Genomic DNA, 19,653 nt, shown 5'->3' with positions numbered 1-19,653 from the left:
AAAAGAAATGCTTAACAAAATAAGCTCAAGAGTTGCGAAGCACATTAAATCATTTCCGCACTAAAGAGTTTGGTGGCAATGGCTGCTGCTGCTGCTGCTACTTGTGGCAAGCTCTTTGGCGCGAGCGAGCGAGCGAGCGTGTGTTGTAGTTTACCACTATTTATGTGCAGTTGCTGCCATTTTGTTGCAAATATATTACACACACACACACACACACACACACACACACACACTTGCATTTTGCAAAGTGTATCTCGAAATTTTTTCTTTTCGTTGCTGCTGCCTTTTCTTTTGCAACACAACTCAGCTCGCTGGCTGGCGCTCTCAGGCAGAAGCATAAAAATGATTTGCCCAAAAAAAGGCACACACACACACACACAGAGACTAGTGCATTCATGTGTGTGCATGTGTAACATATTCAGGCAATTACTGCCATTCAGCGCATTTCAATTCAACTTCAAAACTGCCGCCATTTCAGTTGCAACATCTTCAGCTAGTTGCTGCTGCTGCTGCTGCTGTTGCTTCTTCTACTTATGGCTGTGGCAAAAGTTGCAAGCAGCAAAAAAAAAAAGCTTTTAAACTTCACTCAGGATTTTTGGTGTTCACGCTCAGTTCGCAAATTTTTTGACTGTTGCCGCTTACTTAGCGTTTTGCCTGCCACACAGTGGCACAAATTAGCCATAACAACATAATTAGTTAGTAGTGTAGGTTAAGCACTTAAATTAAATATTTTAGCAAAATATTGCAGCAAACAAAATAAATTAATGCAACTTTAATAAGACAAATATAAATAATAATTTTTAGCAAGTCAACTAAAAATATTTAAGAAATGATGACACGTAAAAAATTAAATAAAAAAAATAGCTACATATTTTAAGTTCAATATATAAATATTTTGCAAATTTCGCAACATTTTTAAAATTCAAACAGAGCAATTGAGTTGTCGATTTTTTAAAACATTAAAAAAATATTGCATGCAAATTATAGTAAATTGAATTAAGCTTATAAAAGATAATTATAATATATTTAAATATTTTATATAAGTTGAAAAATAAAAAACATAGTTACATATTTTCATAAGAAATGCTTCAGTTTGATTTATAAATATTTGCAATTTAGGCAACAATTTTTTAATAAATATTTAAAATATTAAAACAAATATTGCATGCAAATTAAAGCAAATTTCAATAAGCTTATAAAAGCTAATTAATATATAAATATTTTATATCTATATTGAAAAATAAAAAATATAGAAATGTTTCAGTTTAATTTATCATCATTTTTTTTTTTATATTTAATATATTAAAAAAATATTGCATGCAAGTTCAAGCAAATTTAATTTATATTTATTATATTAAATTAATATATTAAAAAAGCAAATTAAATTTAATTGAAAATATGCGTAACTAAGCACAAATAATGTTTCAGTTTGAAGCTGAAATGCATAGAGCACATTTAAATTTAAAATAGAAATATGTGCATTAAACATTTTGAAGCAATTGCTAATTATTTTAGCTTGCAATTTGTCTGCTGCTTTTGTCACACTGTGCTGGGGGGCATGTCAATGCTTTGGTGCGAGCTTGCGAGCTTTGCTTTTGTGTCTTTATCTTCAACTGGCGCTTCATATGCTCGACTGTAACTGCAGCTGCAACTGCTTTTTGTACTGACTTTTACTTTGCTATGCATGTGTGTGTGTGTGTGTGTGTGTGTATTGTATATGATGTGCCGTTTTTATAAGTCTGGCAAAATGTAGTTCATATATTTTGGCGAAAATTCGTTTTGCAGTTGACATAACTTTGCCAGCCCCCAATTTATCAACAACAATTAGTAGAGCAAAGGCAAGACAGACGGACGGATAGACAGACAGACAGGCTGTCAGAGTGGCTGGTTGGGTGACTGACTGACTGACGTATGGCAAGTGCTTTTTTGGGTTATTTGGGGCGTGGCAAGTATGTGACAAGTATTTTGCACAACGTTGCACAAAACTTTGCCCAGACGATTTGACTTGCAGCGCAGTTTGTCGTTGTCGTTGCCAAAAAACAGTTGAAGTAGCTGTTGCCAGCAGCTTACGCTGCGTATGCGTAACAAATATAGACTGCAGCCTATACTACTATATTTAATTGCTTACCTGTACTCATGCGATAAGAAGAAAGTGCCACGAATATTGCAACCATTTGGATTCTTGCGTTTGCCATTGAAAATCTTTTGATAATGATGATAGTTATTCAAATTGACAGCGCCATCGAAGGTTAACATAATAATTTGAGGAACCTGCAAAGAGAGAGAGAGAGAGCGAAAATAAAGAATTAATAAAGCATTATGAGCATTTAATACAATTACAATTTATTTTCTAAGTAGTCAAAAATAATCAAAAATAATCAAAAATAATTTTTTTTTAGCAGTTAGATTTTTTTCGTTGATTACATTTAATATAAATATAATTATTATGTATTACTTCTAGCTTAAAATAATTTATTTATTTCTAAGTAGTCAAAAATAATCTTTTTTTTAGCAGTTAGATTTTTTTAAATTTATTTTTTGGTGACTTTTGATTATCTTTGATTTTTTAGATTATTTCTGACTATTTTTGACTATTTAGAAATAATCTAAAAAAGAATTAATAATAAACTTCTATGCTAAGAATAATTGTTTTTTTTTTTTAACTATATTTGACTACTTAAAAAAAACAATTATTTTTAACATAGAAGTTTATTATTATTTTTGATTATTTCTGTTTATTTTTACAAATTTGTCTATTTATAGATTTGTTCTGATTTTTTGTTAACGTAATTATTAAAAAATAATCTTAATACAATCATTAGTTTAGCTTTTAAACAAAAATTAACTAATTACTTATGACTACGATTAATAAACAGCTATGATTTAATATAATTTAAAAAATTAGAAGCATATTTTTATATTAAATCAGTTCACTAAGCTGCTGCTTATGCTTTAATACGCTTAATAAAAATATTATTTCTATGGCTGCTGCTTTGACATTAATTGCATTTATAATTAATTTTGCTTTGACTTCTTTTGCTCGCTGCCAGCTGCACACAAATTTTCTATATTTTTTTATTATTATTATTTGCTGTTGCACTTGCATTATAAATTGCAATAATATTTGTAACTTTATTGAAAGCAAAAATAATCAAAAAGCTGCAATTGATTTGCTTTTGAGCTCAAAAGGCGCAATGGCAATAAAGGAAACGCAAAAAAAGAGGATGCAATGCCAAAGCTGCAGCATGGGCGTGGGGCGTGGTCACATCATTATCGCCGCATCAGTCCAGCTAAGCCAAACACTTAAGCTGACCGATGCTACAATGAGATTCAACGAGCGCTTTTCACACGCCTCTGCATAATTTTGCTCTCACTCACTCTCTATCGCTCTCTCTCTCTCTCTCTTTCACTCTATGCGCTTAGCTGCAAACTGTAGCCCACATTAATATTGAATTTGTACAATAATCCTTTTTATGTGTGCCAACAATGAGCGTTAAGTGCCATCGCCCGTGCCGTCGCTCTTTATGCTCAGCTCAATGTGAATTGCAATTCGGTTAACGCCGCTGTCGCTGTCGCAGTCGCAGTCGCTGCCTCAGTCAGCGGTTGCAACGTAACCATTTCATATGCTGCTTTATGTTGATCGCATTCGATTTTCATTTCAGTTTCATTACATTGGCGCACACTGTTTGAGGCATGTGCAACTTGCAGCAAAGTATATGCAACAATAATTATAAAAAAATATTTTAATGCTTTATAATTGTAGCAAAAAATTATAATAATTATTTTACTATTTTTAATCTTTGCTTATTTTTTTTTATATTTATGCGCTTTTTTTTTTTTATTTCAATAAATAATTTATTATTGCAGCTGCTCTTTTATGCAAGTTTAACAAAAAACTATAATTTTTAAAATTTTTCTACACTAATTATTTTATTTTTTTTGGGCATTTCTATTTTTTTTTATATTTCTAAATATTTGTTAATTTTAGTTTATATTTATGCGCTCTTTTCTTATGATTTCAATAAATTATTTATCTGCAAACAAATTAAACCGAAATATTTGTGGCAAAAAATTATAATAATTATTTTTTTTTTATATCTAATTATTTGCTTATTTTAATTTATATTTATGCGCTCTTTTTTGAGATTTCAATAAATTATTAGGTTTAACAAAACTATTATTTTTAAAATTTTCTTACACTATTTACTTTTTTTTTTATTTTGCGCACATAACAAATATTTTTTTTTATTATGTAACTAGATGCTATATTATTTTTTTATCAAAATAAGTTTAAGTTATTTTTTAATTTACATATCAGTAAATAATTTATAATAAACTGCAAAGTTTTGTAAATATTTTGTTAAATATAATTAATGAAAATTTCAAAGCTTAAGCAATAATTCAAATCAAGCTTATTGCCTCGTTTTGTATAGAAACTAGAACAGGCTGCAATTTTTAACGCATTTCAATTTAAATAAAAAATTTTGCCTACTGCTACTTAATTTTATTTTTTAAATGCAATTCAAACTGTTGCAAATACTTTATAATAAATGAAAATTTTAAAGCTCATGCCAAGTTTATTGCCTCGTTTTGTATAGAAGTTAAAATTAGTTTCAATTTTTATAAGACTGCAAACTGTTGATTAAAATGCAGAATAAACTACAAATATTTTATAATAAATGAAAATTTAAAAGCTTTAAAATAGCTTGTATTGCATTTAAAATTCAAACTCATTTCAATTTAATATGTTTTTAAATTCAATGCAAAACTCTCTTAAAAATGTAGAGTATTTAACTTGTCGTTGCAGCTACAGCATATATATTTTTTTATATTTGGCTGTTGCTTGATTTTTATGTCAGCATCATTTTCTCTGCTATATATTTTTTTTTTGTTGCATTGCGTTGCGTCTACGCGTCTTTGATTATGGAATTGCACTTAAACTGTTGCCAGGCTACACTTTGGGGACACAAACGCAGCAAAGAGAGAGACAGAGAGAGAGAGAGAGAGAGAGTGCGAGAGAGAGTGTGAGATTTCGCCTGCTTTGCTATACATTTTGTGGGGTGGCAATTTTTGTAATGGAATTGCTTTTGCTTGAGCACTCGTTACGTTCTGCAACAAATTATTGCTGCTTTAGCATTGATACGCGCAAATAACAGTAAAAAGGGGTGTGGGGAGTGAGTTTGACAACATTTGTTCAGTTTTGGTTTAGCGGCTTGGCCGCATACTTACTAATTGCTTATTAAAATTGCTCAAGTTTTTGCAAACGTTGCGCATACGCCGCGTTAGTCGCCAGAGCGCTCAACCAGGCGCAACGCAGACAGCGCAAAAAAAATGTATATATATATATAAAAACCTTCAATTAGAGCTGCTGCCACGCCCCCAAGTCACTTGAGCTGCTGTGCGGCTGCCAATGCCAGTTGCATGCCCGACTGATTTTGAGGTCAGCGTTTCACTAATTAGGCCAACGATACGAACACACACACGCACTTTTAGCAGAGAGAGATTATGTCAGGTATATATGCATATCATATAATTAAGCGCATTTGCGCTACTCTCAAGTAAGTAGTTGACATTTAGTTTGCTGCAGCAACCGCAAAATGCGAAATGCAAAATGCAAAACGCAAAATGCAAAACGCAAGTCAAAAGCCACAATTCAAAAATCCACAACAACTCAAACTTTTGCAGCTTAAAAACTTAGTAATTAAGTCAATTGCCAAGTGAGCAAATTAATAACAGCAGCAATCAGTTAGAAGAATGGCTTAGAATTTGAAATATGAATTGGTTTACTATCAATTTATGACTTAATAAATTCAGTCGTAACTTAAGAAATTGCAAAATGACTTAAATGACTTAATTTATGACATTAATTAACTACATTTATTTTTAGCACATTTCCAAAAATTATTTGCATTACTCAAATTTAAAAGATTTAATTGCCATACAAATTAATTCAATATATAAAAGACTCATTTAACGCTTTAAGCTTTAATATTAATAAAAATCAAAATCTTTGTGTTACGCTTTTAAATATTTTATAAAATTATTACAAATTATTTAAATGTTATTTTTAAGCTGCATGTAATGCTTTAAAAATTTATAATAATTCTATGAAATATTCAAATTAAAATAAAACACTTAAAAGAATTTTTTATTGAATTCTTTATCAATCAAAAGCATAAGCAACAAGTTTAATAAATAATGAGCTTATTTTATAAAAAAATTAATTCAATATATAAAAAACTCATTTTATTAATGCTTTAAGCTTAATTGCAAACATAATATTAATAATTAATATTAATATAAATCAAAAACTTTGTGTTACGCTTTTAAATATTTTATAAAATTATTACAAATTATTAAAGTATTAATATTATTACTTTTATAACAAATTGTACCAAATTTTTATAAAATTATTAATATTAATTAATTAATATTAATATAAAATCAAAAACTTTGTGTTACGCTTTGTTAAATATTTTATAAAATTATTAGTACAAAATTATTAAAGTATAGTGAATTTAATGCTTTAATAATTTATAATAATTCTATGAAATATTCAAATTAAAATAACATAATTAAAAGATTAATTATTAAGCAACAAGCTTAATAAATAATGAGCCTAAGCTTAGTACTTAAGCATGCAAAACAAATTAAAAAATTGTATAAATATAGCTTTAAACTACAAGCTTAATTACTATTAATTTTTTTTTGCTACATATTTTTTTTTATATATTTTATTGAAGTTACTGCAGCTTTGTCTATTGGCATAGTCAAGAGTTGAACTCAGTTTCAAGTGCTTTGAAAGTTTCGCAGTCTTTAGTGTTGACAATTCATAAACTGCATATGTAGTGAGATAGAAGGCACATGTGGCACACACACACACATAGAACGCTTGGTAACTTGCTCTGTCTTAGCTCGCATTTGCCTGTGTGTGTGTTTTTTTGTTTGCCAGTGTGTACGTTGATAATTTCTGCTTAATGCGACTCAAGTTTGCACTTCAGTCTTTTGAGCAAATATGGCAGACAGCAGAGCACAGAGCAGAGAGTTGACAAGCACCTTTTGCATGCAAGAGCAGGACAGCGAGAGAGAGAGAGAGAGAGAGCGCGCAAGGCAGCAGTAAAAATGGATGATAGATGGATTTTTCATGCTGCACGTTTCGCTCTCTTGGGTGGGGTTGGTTCGTGGGTGGGAAATTTGCATAGCTTAGTTGCTCAATCGCAGCGACAATTGAGCGGCTCATTGATTGAGTGATTGCAAGGCGGCTGCATAAATGCAGAGGCACAAGCGCAGCGCACAGACACACAGACAGACAGACAGACAGTCGTTTGTTTAAGTTTTGCTGTTGACACTTTTAGTTTGGCGTTACGCAAATCACATTGCAAATCGCATTTAAATTGCATCAAAAGAGCGCAAAAATAAAAGAAAATATGAAGCACAGGAAATTGCTGACGCTGGCGCAAATAATTAAAGTGAAAATGATAAAAATTAAATTATGCATATTACGTATACGTAATATTGACGAAAGTGCGCGCACAAATTAACCTCATGTTTGTGGTTAATCGAGATGATATTAATTAAAGCATTGCAGACACACACACACACACACACGCACACACACACATATATATAATCAAAGCGACAGTCAAGCGCTTGTCGCATATTGAAATTCTGTGCGCTGGTTTGAGTGTCTACACATGTAAACGCTAATAGCACACACACACACACACACACATACAGCCAGCACAATTTCTAAATTAAGTAGCTCACTTGTTTCTCTCTCTCTCTCTCTCTCGCTTTGCTGCATAATTCGTTGCCCATTGGCAAACTTTTGCTGCCTTTTGTCATATTTTGTATTTATCTTTACTACTACTATAACTGCCTTTGCTAATTGCCTTTGTCAAGCTTCTTAGACTTATAATTTATTTAAAAATTCACGCTCGCTAACTTTCGTCATAAGCTGAGCGAAACTTTGTTAATTGATTTGTAGACGCGCGCGCGCTTCGATTCAAATTTGCTTAAGCGAAAACGTTTAACTTTCTCACTAGTTTATTATTAATATAATAATTGTGGCAAAAAATATGAGGAAAATTTAAAAACACAAAAAATCAACACAAACAAAAAAATTATTAATATAACAATTAGTGGCATAATTTTGAAGAAAAAAAATACATAAAAATTTTTAAATAAGAAAATACAAAAAGTGAAAACAGTTTAATACAATTTTTTTTAATTTAAGAATTTGCTTAACAAAATAAATTAATGCAATAGTTTTGAAAACTAATTTACTACAAATTTTTAAATAACAGAAAATACAAGAAGTTAAAACAGCTTAGTAAACTTTTTCTCAATTTAAGAATTTGCTTAAGCTAGAAAAACAAAATAAAAGTTTTACATAAGAAAACATTACATTACATTTTTAAAAAATTAAACTATAAAGTTTGATTAAAAATTTAAAAAAAATTACAAATGCTTGAATAAAATAAAAATTAAATAAGCTCAAGTTAGAAAATAATTAAGCGGACTCATTTATTCATTTTATTTCAACAAAATGTAGCAAAAGTTGGAAATAAAAATTAAAGTTTGTTTAAAAAAAACAATATAGAATTAAATGAATTAAAAAAATATTGAAACAGCCCAAGAATGAAAATAATAAGGTACATTTTAGTGGCAATGAGAGAGAGAGAGAGAGAGAGAGAGAGCGACATATGCATTTGTTTAAAATTTGATTTTTGTTGTGCAGCTCGTTGCGTTTAAAATGCAAACGTAGCCACAACTAATGTGGCCTGTCAATTGACAAGCAAACAGGCATATAGAATATATATATAATCATATGGCTGCAGCTAAATAATCGAATAATAATAATAATTTTGCAAAGAAGCGAGAGCAAAGTAGAAATGTTAATTGAAGTAGTGTTTGGTGAAATAAATTGCTTAAGCAGAACTCATATTACGCATACGCAATGTTAACAAGCAAAGCAAGAGAGAGAGCGAGATAGCGTCATGTTTATGGCTTTTGTGCAAATTTGATTTTCTAATTTAAATTTAATTGCCTTTTTTGTGTTTTGGCAGCCAAAACAAAGTTATTAAAACGGATATAGGAATCAACAGGAATATAGAGAGAGAGGGAGAGAGAGAACTGTATGTGACAACAATAAGAAGCGAAAGGAGCGTAGAACAAATGGCAAAAGACAACAGCACAATTTCCTTATGCAAAGCAAGCGATAACAGACGGACGGACGGACGGACGGACAGAGCCAAGCCAAGCCGCATGCAAATACACAGATTTATGTTGCCCAGACACAAAAACCTGCACCAAAAAAATAAAAAAAAATTTACACACACATACAGCAACAGCAACAGTTATAGCTACTATATATAGTATACTTCGATTCCCCAGCTGTGGCTCTGTCGTAACAATAAAAGCTGTCAATGCACTTGAAATTTATCGCTCTGCAAATTAACGCTCAAAAACGAAGAAGAAGAAGCAGCAGCAGAGCAACAACAACGCTTGGGCTTAAAATTAAAGCATTTTCATATATAGATATTAAGGCCTGACGCCTGCCGCCTGCCGCTTACCTTTTCCATCTCCAGTCCGCCGGGTATTTGGGTGCCGTCCTTGGAGCAGAAACAGTACGGCAGCTTGCATTCTTCCGTATTGCAGCGTTGGGCGGTGTCGGCGGGCGCATCCGTTGCCGGTGCAGGTGCTGCAAAGAATAAAAGCAAAAAAAATATTATATATATATATATAGCAATGCAGTTCAGTCAGTAAAATGAGCACACGCAAAGACTTTCAATTATATTTAAGAAATGTAAGCAGCAGCAATTTATTTAGCAATTTAACTCAAACTCAACTCAAAATGCAATTTTATTGTAATAAAAATTCAATAAAATTGAATTCAAGTTGATTTATTATACTAAATGCAAAAAAAATTGCATTTGACTTAAGCTGCGTTTTAATTTTCGTTATTCAAACTCAACTCAAATTCAATTTTATTGTTTAGCTGCATACAAATAAATTTTTAAATGCTTAAAATTGAATAAATTATTTAATGCAACAAAATTTCATTTGAGTTGAGCTAAGTTTGAGTTTTCGTTATGCTTTAAATTCTTATTATTATTATTTGATTTAATTAATTTATTTTTATGCATTTGAAAACATGCATTTAAATATTATTAAATACTTAAATTTATATCTTAGCTAACTAAAATTTGTCATAACCTTTTATATTTAAAATTAATAACTTAAGTCTTAACCAACAATTTATTAAAATTAAATCATACTCAACTCAACTTCAATTTTATTGCATTAATTAATTTACTTTTATGCACTTGATATTAGTTAAGTTGAGTTAATTATTTATTATTATTATTTAATTTAATAAATTTACTTTTATGCATTTAACAACTAAATAAAAACTAAAATTCTGCTTTTAAGTTACATTTAAATTTAATTATTATTAAATACTTCAATTCATTACTAAATCTAACAAAAATTTTTAATACGCTGCGTTTATTTTTAATGAATAGCTTAAGTCTGTTGATTAAAATTGTTGCTCAACACTTCATAAAATTAGTACGAAAACTTAAAAACAATTAAAATGCAATTTTATTGTATTAATTAATTAAATTATGCACTTACTACAATAAAATTTAATTTGACTTTGAGCTGAGCTTGAGTTTTCGTCAAGATTTAATTTAATTAATTTATTTTTATGCATTTGACACTTAAATTAATAGAAAAACTTTAAGTTTTAGTTACATTAAATTTAAATTAAATTTATTTGCACATTTTAAATGCCAAACTTAAGTCTGTAGCTTGAAGCTTGAAATTGCCATAAAAATTGTTGGGACAAAGCAAAAATCGAAAACTTTGTTAGCTTCAAGCCCCCAAGCCCCTAGCCCATCAGCACATATTGTTGTTGGCTGTTGCACAAATTAGTTTTGAAATTATTTAGAATCTATTTCGTTATGCGCAACTGAATTGAACTGACGAAGTGACTGCGACTGTCGCAAGTTGAAAGTCAACAAAACAAAATACAATGCAATACAAATATCAATAAGCCTGGCAGACACACACACACACACACACACAACAAACAATGTACTAGAAACAAGTTAAAAAGAAAGTTAACAACTGTTGGCAAGAGTGAAATAGAAAAAGAAGAGCGAGCTGCAAATATCCCAAGGCTAAATGCTGGCTACCAAAAGCAATTCAATACACACACACACACACACACACACACACACACACACACACTGATATTTATATAAGCCCCTTTTTTGGGCGCAGCTATTTGCATATGTGGGCGTGGCAGCAGCATTCACTGGCAATACAATTGGCAAAAAAAAAAAAAATGAAAATTCTTTTCTCATTTCACTCGTTTTTGTGCTAGAATTTTTCGACTCTCCCTTGACGTTGCGCAGGTAAATAAAAAAACAAAAGCTGCAGCCTGTATCTGAAACGCATAAAAGCCCAACAGGTAGGCTTATATATAAACGAGAAGCCTTGCAGCAGCAGCAGCAGCAGCAGTTGCTGCCACCCCATTCAAATATTAAATGCATTTGTGGCGCCTCGCTGCATTCAATCAATAGCAATGGCAAAAGTTTTGGCCATAATCAGCGAATTCGTTGCAGCAGCGTTAGCCAGGCCACAACTAAATTAGCTGCAGCATTGATTTGATTTATTTGAGTTGCTTGAGTTTAATTGCCGCCAAGTTGCAGCATCATTTGTTCTTCTATAGCCTTCAAAGCTTTAAGTATCAGCATCTCTCTCGCATCATAAATCAATTTAGCCCCATGGATGGTCTTAGGCTCGCTTGACATTCCGTTGCCTTAAATGCAAAACAAACTAATGATGTCGCCAACTTTTTCCTTCCTGTGGCCTTAGCCTTCAAATCCACAAACTTATCCTTCAGCCCAGCCAATTAATTATCATAAGCATAAGCAAAGCAAAGTTGCCTTTAACTTTGCTATTTATCAACTATACATATATCATATACATATATTTGTTGCTAAGCATATTTTTAACTAATGTATTTTCTTTTCTCTCTCTTTTCATTGCCTACATACACTTTGGCTGTTCATGTTTAGGTAAGTGTGTCAATTTATTTATTTTTAAGTCAAAGCTGCTAAACATGTAAGTACAGCATCAACTCTTGTTGTTAGTCGTTTTAAAAACATGTCCCAAAATGTCCCAAAAATCTAAATGTCCCAAAAAAAATATATAACTTACTTTGAAAACTGCACTTTGTAGAGTTTATTTAAGCAAGCAATGAAACTTTGTCCCAAAAATTTTATTAAAGAAATACCCAAATGCTACATTTCAGTGAAATTCTGTTGTGCAATGAATATAAAGTAAATGACTTTGTACAATTTTTACTTGCATCAGGCTTATTTATATAAAAAATTATTGTGTTATAAAGTGTTATATAATATAAAGTTCGTTTTTGGGACAAGCAAATGTTTCAGGCTTTGTACAATTTTTATTTGCGTCAGCCTTATTGATATAAAAATGATTGTTTATAGTGTTATAAAGTGTTATACAATATAAAATTCGCTTTTGGGACAAGCAAATGTTTTAACATTGTGCATTTGCTTTGTTTATTGTGCATAAAATATAAAACGATTATGGGCATAACATTTTGGGACAAGATAATACAATTTTGGGACAGTACATATTGGGACAATATGTTTTAAATTTATTTTTTGCATTAGTTACATGCGCTTAGTTACATTTTGGGACAATATATATTTAAAAATTGAACATGGATTAATATTGGGACAATAGGTTGTAAATTTATATAAAGACGTTAGCGCTTAGTTACATTTTGGGACAATATATATTTGCAAATTTTGCATGCATTAATGTTTGCTGCTTCGCAATGGATTGTTCAAAGTCATGGGCCAGAAATTCTATTAAAATTATGCTTTTGTTTATAAATATGAGCGAGCAGCCCTTGAATCGAGCTTCTGGGCTTGAATATTTATGCATGCATAGTATATGGAATGGAAGGTGGATTTTTGAGTGTGGCATAAATTTCATGCATAACAACAATATGTGTATTTAATTTCTATGTGTGTGTGTGTGTGTGTTTCATAAAATTGTCGCCTTGTCTGTGCGGCATTTTATTTAATGGTCAGAGCTTGTGCATGCCACACCCACAAAAAATAGATATTGATCAGTTAGCATATTGTAAAGTAAAGTGGCAAATCTAAGATGCTATAGCTATGTATTAGTGTGTGTGTGTGTGTGTGTGTGTGTGTGTGTGTTTCATAAATAACAGCAATGAAAATGAAATGCTGAAGCAATTAATTGGCTTTGGTTGAGACTAGTGCACAGACTTTTTGGCAATGCAATTGCAAAAACAGTCAACATAAATACAAAATGCATGCGCTCTCGCTCACACATTCGCCTGCTCGCTTGCACGCACTATTAGAGTTGAGAGAACAAATAAATGCCTGCAATTTTATTATTTCGCACAAAAGTAACTTTGGCAAATTTGCGCAGTCGAGCAAGTGAATATGTCCAACTCGCTCGCTCTCACTCGCACACGCTCTCTCTCTCTCGACACAGTCAGTTATTGAATAAAATGTAATAAACACTTTTAGTAACTTTGTCTTATGCATTCTACTTGCATTGGCATTGGCAATGACAGTCGCAGTCGCATGCTCGCAAATATGTTAAGAGTAGAACTTGCATACGTTGCGTATACGTAATGCGGACAGTTTGCTGCTTATTTGTTTGCTACACACACATATCCAGACAGTTGCCTGTTACTTCTTTTGCACTCAGTTTCAGTTGTTGTTGTTGTTGTTGTGTAAGCAATATTGAAATGCTGTCATTGAGCGTGCTCACTGAATTATGAAATTGAAAACTATTCAGTGCAAAATTGCTTTGAATTTTCACCCAGCTCGTGTGAGTTTTACACTCGTAAATACGCACATGCTATATATGTATATATATATTTATTCTCTTTTTGAGTTTGGCAGCTGCTTGGACGCTTGCTGTCAATAGCTTCGCAAGCAAACAGCAGCAGCAGCAGCAGCCTTGGCAGTTAAATAAGACAGCAAAACGCAGTTGTCGAGTCTTTATTACAAATCAAAATATTGTAAATTTTTTGAAGCATTTATGTTACTATTATTAATTTTTTGCATTGCTGCGCTCGAATTTCCATTTCTTGACAGCTATACGCTGCGTATACGCAATTTGTCAGCTTTTTCATTTAGCAGTTTCCTATACAATCAGCAGCAAATAACTAACTAACTATATTTTATTTAAATTGAGTATTTATTTATTTTAATGCATATATTTTTTTTGCTACATTTTTTGTTATTTAATTAAATTAAAGCAATTTAGAGCTTGAAATAAATTATATTTTTTTAAGCTACAAAAATAAACGAGTGAATTAACTTTTATTAAATTAGCTAAATTTTTAATTATTATTAAACACAAAAGCGCAATTAAAAAAATATTTATAATAAGCACTAATTGCATAAAAAATATGTGTGTAAGAAAAATTGTAAGCTACATAAATAAATGTGTAAATTTTAGTGATTTTTAGCGCTTCATTTTTTGATTTATAATAATAACAATATATGGAATATTGAATGAATTTATGTAATTTTTTTTATGTATTAAAATGCACATTAAGTGAGCTAAAAACTTATTATAAATTTATTCCGCTTTTGTCTTTTTGTCTCTTTCCTTTCACTATTAATTCAAACTATTTGTTATATATATAAATTTACTTTATGCCTGCTGCTCAGTTTATTGAATCTAAAGCCAAACTTCTAAGTAGTCTCCTCTACTCTTTATGCGGCTTGTAGTTTCAATGTGTGCAAAGCTTTTATGCGCCAACACCCAATGCTCCCCCCACCCCACTCTCTGAATTATTATTACCCAAAAAGAAGCAAAAACTGCTGCGAGTGGCACAAAACGCACAAATTGCCAAAATGGACAAGCTGAGATGCTTAGCAACAATAACAAAAAATTTGTTAGCAGCATTTTTTTGTTGTATTAGTTGTGAATATTTTGTAAGCAAAAAGAAATAATAGACAAATTCTTAGGAGACAAAATAAATTGAAGCAAACAATAGTAAATAGAATTTTATGTATATTTAGACTATAAGAAAATATAGTTAGGCAAACTCTGCGGCGTAGACGTTACAAAATTAAATAAATTTAAAATAAAGCAGACAATATAAAATTGCAAAAAACGAAAATATGTTGTGAATAGCTAAGCTAGAAAAAATATTTATTATATATAAACTTGAAATCAAAATTTTCTTATATATATATTTACTATAGTAAAAAACAAGTGGACAGGTTAAACTCTTTAATAAATTTGGTATATAGCAGAAAATATAAATTACAGAAAATATAATTACATAAATAAATAAATCAATATTTAAACTATAGTGTATAGCTTCAAAATTAAATTTTATTTATATAAAATATATATTTACTATAGTCAGAAAAAAAGAAATTAAAGTTAGTCAAACTCTGCGGCGTAGACGCTTTAAAATTTAATAAATGTAGCATAGAGAAGAAAATATAAATTGCCGAAAAAAATAGAAAATAGCATAGCTTCAAAATATATTATATATTATTATTGAAAATCAAATTTTATTTACTATAGTAAAAGAAAAAAGAAAATTCAGCTAGTCAAACTATAATTAAATAAATTTTGGATATATAAATGGCAAAAACATAAATAGAAAATAGTTAAGCTTCAAAAAATATATATATTATACTATATATTTAAACTATAGTGTATAGCTTCAAAATCAAATTTTATTTATATTTTTCCTATAGTAAGAAAAAAAAGAAAATACAGCTAGTCAAACTATAATCAAATAAATGTAGGATATAGAAGAAAATTTAAATTGCAGAAAAAAAATAGAAAATAGCTAAGCTTGAAAATATATATATATTATATAGTGTATAGCTTGAAAATCAAATTTTATTTATATAAATAATAGTCAAACTCTGCGGCGTAGACGCATTTAAATTAAATAAATTAAGGATATAGAAGAAAATATAAATTTGCAGAAAAATAAATACAAAATAGCTAAGCTTGAAAAAATATATTATACTATATATTTAAACTATATAGTGTATAGCTATATAAGATAACTCTTTTACCTCTTTGAGGTCACTTCTGTGCGTGTTCTGAGTCAGCAGAAAAAACAAAAATGAAAAAAGAAAAGCAGCGCGCAAAGCATTTTTATGCAGAGAGCTTTTGACCTAATCTCTGCCGCCTTTTGGCTTTACTTTTGGGCTAAAAACATTGCGGCGGCTGTCGTCTTCTGTCTTTTGTCCGCTATGCATGTGTGTGTGTGCCTGTGTGTGTGTGTCATTTATGTTATTACTTTTATGTGCCTGACATAGAGCACAGGCACTTGCAGTCGTCGCAGTCGTGAGTGTTAAGCGTGCGACAGAGCGACAAAGCGAAAGAGCGAGATAGAGCTATTTATATGAGACAACATTCCCGGTTGGTATTACGCAAATCCCAAAATGCTTTAGCTGTCGTAGCTTTCTTCCAAGCGGTTGCCCGCTACAAAAACAAAAAAAAAAAAAACTGCAGACAATGCCAAAGTGCGTGGCTAGCAGTTGAGCAGTTGGGTCTCGGTCTCGGGTCTCGAGTCTCGTGTCTCGTCTCTGATGCTGCCAGCCAAGTTTCCATTTACAATTTCACAGCAATTTCGCTAAAGTAACTCATTAAAACGGCTAAAGCGCCGATTACTACAAAGCTCAAAGCTTTCAGCACATATCACTAATTTATTATAATAACTAACTGCAGAGAATTCAAGCAAAATATATAAAATAAACAAATTTAATTTGATATATTTAGCAATATTTATAAAAAAAATGTGCGATAAATTTTGTAATTTTCTTTATTTATTTTTATTTTTTTTATTTATTATTTTATTATAATAACTAACTGCAGAGATTTCAAGCAAAATGCACAAATTTAATTTGGCATATTTATCAATATTTTTAAAAAAATATTTAAGATTAATTTTGTAAGTTTCTTTTTTATTTATCTATGCAGTCATTTAAATGGATATCATAGATAACTATATTATTTTATTGTATTAACTAAGTGAAGAGAATTCAAGCAAAGTATATAAAATGCACAAATTTCATTTGGTATTTATTAAAAAAAAAATGTAAGACTAATTTTATAATTTTCTTTTTTATTTATCTATGCAGTCATTTTAAATTTAAATCATTAATTGATATATTTTTTTTATTTATATCAAAGCTTTGTAGTTAAAATTTCTTTATTTATAGTTGTTCGAAAAATAATTTATTTTTTATTAATTTTTGTATGTATTTTTTTAAATTGCAAGCAAGAAATAAGTATTTCTTTATTTATAGATACTTCAGAAATAATTTAGTTTGCTTATTCCTTTTTTATCCTTTAGTAGTCATATAATCTTCGAATTATGCTCATTATTTCTTTATATATTTAAATATTTCTGTTTTTATAGCTACTCGAGAAATAATTTATTTTTTATTAACTATTTATTTAAATTGAAATCAAAAAATAACTAATTCTTTATTTATAGATACTCGAGAAATAATATTTTATTTCAGAGAGATAATATTTTGTTCTATCGAGAAATAATTTATTTTTTTCTTAATTTTTTATTTTTAAATATTTAAGCAAGAAATAAATTTTTCTTTATTTATAGATACCTCGGAAATAATTTAGTTTGCTTATTCTTTTATAAAAAAATTTAGTATTCATATAATTTTTAAAAAATATGCTCATTTTTTTTTTATATATTTAAATATTTATTAATTTATATCGCTTGGTACGCTATTAAAAAGTAATGAAGAAAATCATTAAATTAAATTAAATTTAATAATTGTAACTACTAATAATTATGCTTAGCTCTATTTTAGTGCGTATTAATAATTCTAAGTAAGAGAGAGAGAGAGAGAGAGAGCCGCAATAACTTTAAGCAACAGCACAGACTAAACTGAGAGACAGTAAAATTTATTAGCCAGCTCTCAAGGCAAGACAACTTAAGCGCCTGGCTCTGGCTCTCTATAGATAAACTATATTGAACGAATTGTTGTGCATTAGGAAGCAATTTTTGTATAAATGTCGCATAATTCATTTATGGCCCAAATGTTGAGAGACAAAACACGCAACGAATTGCAATCGATGCTGCCAGCACTTGCAATGGCTCTCTCGCTCTCTCGCTCACTCTCTTGCTGTCTCTGTCTGTGTCTGTGTCTGTCGCTGGGCTCTTTGTCTTGGGCTTGGTATGATGAATGCCAAGTGCTTTGCTTGCAACGAGGGCACTTCAAATGGTGCACAAACGCGACCGCTTAAGAATAACCAAGTTGCCCCAGACACACACACACGCACACAATAGACACTGCGTGTGTGTGTGTGTGTGTGCTTATGTTTGGGCCATTAAAGTGCACATTTACGATTTAGCTTCGAGTTTTACTATGTGTGCCCTTTAACCCCCAGTTGAGTTTAAAATAAGAGCAAAAAGAAACCAAATCCAAAGCACTAAAGTTCGCACAGTTTGCAGATTTCACTTTACAGTTATGCAGTTTTTTTTATGGCATATTTAGTGCTGGAAATTGTTGTATTAATTAGACTAGATAATATTTAATAACTATGGCTGCTTAGCGCAGTTACAATTATTTCTTTCTGTACTTTAAGCAAATTAAACAAAGAAATATTAAAAAATGTTGTCATTTTAATAATTTTATAATTAACTAATTAAATTTCAATATATAAAAGAAATAATGAGCATAATTTAAAAATTATGAGTGCTAAATTTTTTGTTAAGGAATAAAATAAGCAAAGTAAATATAAAGAAATATTTATATATTGCTTTCAATTTATTAAATAAATATTTAATAATATATATTTATTTTTTGTTTTCAATTTAAATAAATTTTTAATATTAATACTATTTCTTTTTATATAAAAATGAATAAAAAATAAATTATTTCTCAAGTAACTATAAATAAAAAGTTAATAATAAATTAAATTATTTCTCGAGTATGAAAGAAATTATTAACAATTGCTGCTGCATTACTTTTTTATTTGTTAAAGTAATTCAATATGAATTGCAAATACTTTGATTACTTTTAGTTCTTGCTTTACATATAAATTAGCTGCAATTGTTTGATTTTAATTAATTTAATAAATAAATTAAATTAATAAAAAGAATTATTAACAATTGCTGTTGCTGTTTTAATTACTTTTTCTACATTTGTTGAACTTATTCAATGTAAAACGCAAATACTTTGATAACTTTTTATCATTATTAACAATTACTTGAGATCGTTTCTTTATTTATTTAATTTAATTTAATTCATAAAAGAATTACTGTCAATATCAATATTTCAATTACTTTTTCAACATTAGTTGAACTTATTAAACACTTTTAACAATTACTTGAGATTTTTTCATTGGCTACTATTATTTATTTAATTTAATTAATAAAGAAATATTAATATCAATATTTTAATTACTTTTTGTTAATTTTTTGCACTTATTTAATCTAAAACTCAAATACTTTGATAACTTTTAAAGCTTATTGACAATTACTTGTAATTTTTTTATATATTTGACTACAACATTATTAATAATAAACGTTTGTAATTTAAAAATTGA

General features: G+C 29.5%; 1 protein-coding gene across 1 annotated transcript in view; it reads right to left on the bottom strand.

The window, feature by feature from the left end:
- Positions 1–19,653, bottom strand: part of LOC108605166 — a 51,238-nt gene that overhangs the window by 19,501 nt on the left and 12,084 nt on the right. The window contains exons 5-6 of the mRNA XM_017994751.2: positions 9,576–9,703; positions 2,129–2,271 (exon numbers count right to left, since the gene is read on the bottom strand). Of these exons, the coding sequence (XP_017850240.2) occupies positions 2,129–2,271; positions 9,576–9,703 (271 nt within the window). The remainder of the gene's footprint in view (positions 1–2,128; positions 2,272–9,575; positions 9,704–19,653) is intronic.

The sequence above is a fragment of the Drosophila busckii genome, chromosome X (genome assembly GCF_011750605.1).
Source record: "Drosophila busckii strain San Diego stock center, stock number 13000-0081.31 chromosome X, ASM1175060v1, whole genome shotgun sequence".
Classification (NCBI taxonomy): domain Eukaryota; kingdom Metazoa; phylum Arthropoda; class Insecta; order Diptera; family Drosophilidae; genus Drosophila; species Drosophila busckii.
This window is presented reverse-complemented; position numbering and strand designations above follow the sequence as displayed.